Raw genomic sequence first — 7413 nt, 5'->3', positions numbered from 1 at the left:
TTACTGACTTAGAGGAGGTCCTCCGGAGGGTGGAGGATTTTCTCCAGTGGAATTAGCTTGAATGTTTAGGGATGGTGAGTCAATAACCATATAAGAAATAGGGTCAGTTTGAGATGAAGAGGAGGGAGGATGAGGTTGAGGATTAGGATGAGGATTAGGTAAAGGCGACGAAACAGGAGGGTTAGGGAGGAGAGGGCTACTAGGGGGGAGTGCTAACACATCATAAGGATTATGAGTAGCAATTTTGGTGGGAGGGGAAGAAGGTGAAGATTTAGGCTTAGTTTGTTTTTTCAAAGAGCGGGGTTTAGGGACAGGGATTTTAAGACTTGCATTGGTCCATTTCGGAGAGTTACTTTGCTAGATATACATACCATGATCAAATGTTCTCAAAGGATTTTGCATCTTTTGTTACAAATGTGGCAGCGGTATATATCCGTATTCCAGTTGACTCTTGTCCCATGAAAATTGCAGGGATCAAAAAGATCCTCTCCGAAATTGCATATCCACTGAACATTGCAGGGCTCAAAAGGATCCTCTCTGAATCATCATCGAGAACAGAGTAGTACATCAACTTTGTATCACATCTTTTGAACAATAGTTTTTTTGTCTCCTTTCTTGTGCATCTATGATGTTCTCGTGACTTATGGCATATGGACCAACAAAATCGACAGCCAAATAAAACAATTGCAATTTTTTTGTTTTTCAATGTGTAAAATTTATTCATCAATTGCAATCTTCTCTAAACAAAATCAAGAATCGAGTGAAATTGTAAAATGGACCATGTTACATGATCTGATATGTTTTTGGTTTTCTTTTTTGAGACATTATAAATTTATTCTCCTTATAAATCCAAACAAAATTTCTAATAAATTATACAAAAATTCAAAATATCCGCTTCACAATTAGTTGGATTTCTTTTTGTAAAATATGTTTGGTGTAACCCAACAGTAAAACGGATTTCATTTATTTTCCCGTACCTCGTTTCTTCTATTACAATTTATATTAGTCTATTTTTCCCGATTTTGTAAAATATGTTCAATATTCCCGAATGCTGTAAAATATTTGTTTCCCTTTCAAATGTAATATAAGTAATTAATATAACTTATTTCTTATTTTAAAATTGTTAAAATTTAAAAATTAATAAACAATAGTCTTAAAGAAAGTTATTTTAATAATTGAGAAAGAAACCTTTGAAATTTTCTCTAGTGGAAGGATGAATTTTGTTTAAGTACTTAGTGGGTTATTGCTTTGATTAATTTAATATTAATTATATAATTAATTTATTTTTGAGCAACCCATATGGATTGCTCCATTGGCCATGGTCTTGACCGTACCGACCACTCATGTCATATTTGGGCGGACGTAGCCCACAGAAAATAGTCCCCAATTGCTAACCAAGGACACAACCAGTGTAAGACATTCAAAATAGTAAACCAAAATCTCTACGTGAATATATACTGCATAACCACCACAACCAATAACGAAAATACGGCCATCTCTCAAGCTTCTGTCAACAGTCCCAACGATGGCTCAGAGATCACACAACTTGATGAAAATGAATTGTACTTGAAGGTAACAGTTTCAATTCTTACTCAATTCTCATTGTTTTAAACGTTTAATTCCCTATCCATTTCTTTTATACTTTGGAATGAACTAGCTAGATTCTTATACTACAAACATATAAAACATAGTTACCTTGTTAGACACAGTATTTGTTAGTATACTAAACGTATTTGTCTCAAACTTTTCTTTTATATTTCTGTTCTTTTGTTTTCTCTTTAGCTTGTTAGTATTTTTCTCAATCTCATTTTCTCTTTAGCTTCGTTAGCTTCATTAGTATTTACGTTCATACATAAGAAGAGATTGGTTAGAAATGTTATCGAATTATTCTCAGGGACCAAAAGTCATGTTACGTTTTCAACTGTTTTAAATGCCATTGGTTTGTTGTTCTGTTCTAACAATGTTCTATCTTTGGAAGTTTATGAAAGTGTTTTCTAACTTGTTTTTTCTTTTCAGTATGTACCATCTCATAATGGGAGGATATTTGGTCGTGGAGAACAGTTTTCTACTCTTGAGCGTGGGGAAAGCTCTGCTGGTGCAATAGCCAGAATTTCACCTGAACGTCAACTCTCCACCTTGCAACAACAGCTGGCTGCTGTGGTTGAGCACATGAAGAAGTACTTGCCAGAAGGAGCGACCATCAACTTCCCTTCTGTTCATCCCACACAAAGCACCGGAGCTGGCCCATCTCGCTTCAATAATAATCATGATGCTGAACCTAGTAATCCACCAGAGGAACATGCTGAAGGTACTCCCATAGTTTCAGATCCTAACCAAGTTCCCAATGAGGCAAACCAAGAAGATGACAATGCTGATGAGGACAATGCTGGTGCAAGTTGGTGAAGTGAATGGTGATGTTAGATCTCTATCTCTTTTGCTTATCAAGTTTTTAGTATGCTATCCTCTCCCTATGTTCTACTTTTGAAACTCTGTTTATGAATGCTTGTTGTTTTTTGGAGGTGGGAATGTATGATCCACATGATTATGCTCTACTTTTGAAACTTTTTTATGAATGCTTGTTTGTTGGGTTTTAACAAACGATTATCTCTGTTTCTGAATATACTCTGATTGGGAATAATATACTCTGGTTACCATAACAAATGTAATGTACGTAACAAACACATATCATATCCGTAATATACTCACAAATAAATATTCTGTTGCAACGAGAATGTGAGTAAATAAAAGTTTGTTACAAATTTTTTCACAAATTTTGTTGTTGATAAAAACAACAAAAAAACATTGTATCAAGTTGTGGATAATTTAGTTACGGATCTAGTGACAACTTTTGTGGCTATTTGTTACAATATCAAACGTCCCTAGCTTGTAGCCCGTACGTTACAAGATAAACGTAGCTCTGCATAGCAAATTAGCAACCGGTACTTTGTGGGTATTAATAACAAATTGTTACAAAAATATTGAAACATAATTGACGCAAAGTGACACAGTTATATTAATGACAAATTGTAGCAATTTTGTCACAACAAACTTGTAGGATTCGTAACTATTAACGACAGCTTAGTTTGTGGGAAGTTAAAACAATCCGTTACAATATTTCTGAGACAAACTTGAAGCAAATAGACACACGAATAGTTGTAGCAAATCTATATTATTATTTTCACAGCAACTTTAGCAAAGAAGGCTTGAAGTTGAGAATTATTTACATCTCATGCCATTGTAATTTAATGTCTTTTTTAATAAAATTATAAAACAAAAAAAAAATAATTTCAACTCTTTTCCATTAACAAAAACAAAGATTTCCTAATTTGTCTCCCTATTAAATCTGATATAAAATTTCCAAATTTCATTCTCCTAAAATCTCTCTAAAAATTCTTTACAATAATCGATTTTAAAATATAAATTTATGAGGAACCTATAAATCAGCTACATTCGATTTTCTATCTTTCTAATTAATCAGCACATTCAATTCTAAATATACAATAATTTTGTCCCGAATTTCTATATATAAAATTGTATTAAAAAAACTTAATGACTTAAAATCAATCATAATTAATATAATAATATAAACTTGGCATATTCCCATATATATTATATGCGATTTTATAGTTATTAATTTGTTTTAATTAATTTGTTTTTATACGATTTTTATATATAGAAATTTGGGACAAAATTATAGCATTTTAGAATTTTAGAATTGAATGTGGTGATTAATGAGATTAAGTTGAATATGCCCACCTCTAAGTTGAATATATCCACATATAAATAATGTTGACCCCTATTCTCAAGTTAGCATCACCAGCAACATAAAAATATGCACCTACTAGCTATGCTCATTTGGCAGCTGCACATATACAACTGTGATGAAATATGTCGAGATATCATGGAGGGATCACCAAATCTGGAGCAGTCCCTATACCCCCCATCATCCCATGCCACAGCTGAATGATAAAGTTGTGATCTCTATGTTCTTTTGCTGATGGAAAAAAGTCTAAATAGCTGACTTTTAAAAGTTTTTATGCTTTATAAATGTCTCGCCCCCTCTTTTTGTTTACTCTTCTCTGGGTTCAATACCTCTTATTTTATTTATGGTCTATCCTTCAAATTCACTGGGTTATATAGCTTCACGGGGTTGAATTAGTTTTAATGTAAATTTGAAATATCATTATTTTGGTACTACAAAATTATTCATTAAAAGTATTTATCAATATTAAAATATTAGACATGTTTAATTAACTTGATTAAATTATGATTATGTAAAAATAAATTATTTCTCTTTATACTACGGGTTAAATCCTAATATTAACTATCAAAATACACTTATACAATTTTAAACACTAAATAAAACAAACAAAAATTAACAAACAAATGCAGCTTATAATTTTCATATTTTAGTTTAAATGTATTTTCCCGCGGTGTACCGCGGGTTAAAATCTAGTTTATAGCAAATGGACACAAGAACAGCTGTAGCAAATGTGTAGCAAATGGACACAAAAACAAATGTAGCAAATTTGTAGCAAATTGACACAAAAACATTTGTAGCAAATTTGTAGCTTATTTGCTACAATTCCTCACAAACGTTATATAGCAACTAACCTATAGGCGCAAAACAAAATTCGAAACAATTTTGTAGCAACTCAGATCTTGTTACAAATATTAATACATAACTATACAACACAATCTTTGTAGTGATGCGACTGTTGCCGAAACTGATACATCTCTTTGCAGAGTATATGCATGGTAACAAGTCAGAATGACGAGCCTCAGATGTGACATTTTAACACATTTGCTTTGGAAATATAACAACAATTGTTCAGGGCGGTGGGGGTAACAACAATGGCCACCTGACCATCGACGCTTTACTAGCACAAGAATCCAGAAGGTTGATGCCAGTTCTTCATCCGGAAAGACTCGACGGAGCTATGTGGTATGTTTCTTTAAAATGTTGTGATACTTGTTTAACTACTGCCTTGTTTTGATATTTTGGTGTTCTAGTTAATTGATGTCTGTTGTCAAGTATGTTTTATTTGTTATTTATGTTAGTTGTTGGTATGTGTCTTCCTATAATTGTCTTCTGTCACACATGTAGGTAGAAAGAATTGCAGGTACAAACCAGTTTACTTCAAAAGAAAGTTAAACACAATGTAGATACTTTGGTGTTCTAGTAAATTGATGTGTGTTGTCAAGTATGTTTTATTTGTTGTTTATGGTAGTTGTTGGTTTGTGTCTTGCTATAATTGTCTTCTGTCACACATGTAGGTAGAAATAATTGCAGGTACAAACCAATTTACTTCAAAAGAAAGTTAAAGGGATTTTTGCCAAATATGCCATATTTTTAATAAAAGTTTTGGAGAATGCCACATTTTCTTCATCTTTCTAAAAATGCCACATTTTTACTGTTCACATGTAATTAAAAGACGAAAATACCCTTGTATCAATGAGAGTGATTGTCCTGGACAAGATCTGATGGACAAGTTATTAGAGGAAGTCATAGACTTGTCCACGAATTTCATTTCTATAACTTGTCTACGAGAATTGTAATAACAAAGTTGTCCACGAGTTCAAATTAGTTATTCATATTATTAAATATAAGTTGTCTATGAGAGAGTGATTGTCGTGGACGAGATCTGATGGACAAGTTATTAGAGGAAATCATAGACTTGTCCATGAATTTCATTTTTATAACTTGTCTACGAGAATTATAATAACAAAGTTGTCCACGAGTTCAAATTAGTTATCCATATTATTAAAGATAAGTTGTCTATGAGAGATAATTAGACAAAAAGGGTAAAGTTGTCAAAATAAGAAGATGGTGGACTATAAAAAGATGGTGGACCAAAAGAAGATGTCATTCGCATATTGTCTATCATCCGCATCTTGTTGATCATCGGCATCTTATCTATCATTTACATCTTGTCCATCATCCTCATCTTGTCTATCATCCGAATATTGCTTATCATCCACATCTTGTCCATTATCCTTATTTTGTTCATCATCCGTATCTTGTCTATCAACAGCATAGTATTAATCAAAGGGCATTTATATCTTTTTAAGTGAAGGTTGTGGCATTGTGGAAAAGAAAATAAAAAGTGGCATTTTGACTAAAAAAAATTACTGTTCATGGCATTTTTGTTAAATAACTCAAAGTTAAACACATTGTAGATACTGAGTGAAGAAGACTGACATGTTTTTGTTTTTGGTATTCAGGTTTGGGCTTGATAACCCTCCACGGAGAGCAATCGTGGCTTCAATCCGGAGGCACTTTGATGGACCCTGGTATAACATCTCCTCTGTTCCCAATGAGGCGCTCATGCAATGGTGGGGTGATTTCATCGAAAGTATTGGGGGACATACTTTAGTAGTCGATTCACATCAACATATATATAGCTTAACTCGTAACTACTTAAACATTTTAACTTTTTTCACAGCAAAGTTTTTACTAGGATGATGAACATGGCGGAGAAGTATATCATCTATGGTATCATGTTCTTGGTGGCCGCCTTAGAGACATGATCTCGAAGGCCAAAGTTTCTGGTAATAAGCCAGACTGGATCAGTGGGGATATCTGGGAGATGATGCAGGAGTATTGGGGGACAGACGCAGCTAGGAAGAAGAGCAAGATAGCTTCAGAGAATCGCTTGTCTACTCGTGATGGTTTTGGACCACATGCTCAGACCTCTGGATCACGTTCATACGACCAGCTCCGAGAGTTAATTGTAACTTTACTGATAAACCTGAGTTTATTATGTTTGAAAGATATATACATTCAACATATTGTAATGTTATTTGACTATGTCTGTTTCATGTTGTAGCGACAAAAAGAAGGAAGCTTGCCTTCAATGCGTCGCATTCTCAGAGAGACTCACCTCAAAGCTGATGGCTCTTATGTGGATGATAGAGCGAGGTCGATTGAAGAGGAGATTCAAAGAGAGATTGATGCAGTCTCTCAACCCTCAGATGGCGCCTCACAAGGAGGTTCCTCTGTCACAGGGCTGACTCGGCTTCAGGAGGATGAGCTGTTCCATAAGGTAACATGATCTTATCCTCTACTAACTATTTGGAGCAGTTAATACATACTCTTATTCAAACATATCATTACCAGAAAATCTAGTTTAGTATTAATCTCTTAACTCTATCCTATATAAACGTTAACATTGTATCATATATTCTTATCTTCTTCACCAACTCTTCCTAGTGGTGTAGATTTTGATTTATACTTGTCTTACATATGTATATTGTTCTACAAGTATGAACTGCCATGAGTTACTACTTTTGTTGTCTACACTGTTTGATAACCTATACATATTCGCTTGTTTGCTCGAGTTAAAAGTGGGTGTTTGTGAGACAAATATTGATGTTTATGAGCAAAGATATTAACAACACTTTTTTCTTTAG

General features: G+C 33.6%; 1 protein-coding gene across 1 annotated transcript; it reads right to left on the bottom strand.

Moving 5' to 3' along the window:
• On the bottom strand, window positions 1–568 carry LOC104789099 (swi5-dependent recombination DNA repair protein 1 homolog). The gene is made up of 2 exons (XM_010514845.1): window positions 413–568; window positions 1–357 (listed from the first exon to the last, which is right to left on the bottom strand). The coding sequence occupies exons 1-2, from the start codon at window positions 566–568 to the stop codon at window positions 1–3; spliced, it is 513 nt and encodes a 170-aa protein (XP_010513147.1).

Source organism: Camelina sativa, chromosome 5 (assembly GCF_000633955.1).
Source record: "Camelina sativa cultivar DH55 chromosome 5, Cs, whole genome shotgun sequence".
In the NCBI taxonomy this organism is placed as follows: domain Eukaryota; kingdom Viridiplantae; phylum Streptophyta; class Magnoliopsida; order Brassicales; family Brassicaceae; genus Camelina; species Camelina sativa.
Note: the sequence above shows the minus strand (reverse complement) of the source record. Positions and strands in the feature narration are given on the sequence as shown.

Bases quoted from the DNA above. Each gene is read 5' to 3' on its own strand.
- LOC104789099 (XM_010514845.1), bottom strand. From the start codon at position 568: ATGTACTACTCTGTTCTCGATGATGATTCAGAGAGGATCCTTTTGAGC. The intron at 358-412 runs GTAACAAAAGAT...ATGTATATCTAG, and splicing joins TATATACCGCTGCCACATTT to CAAAGTAACTCTCCGAAATG.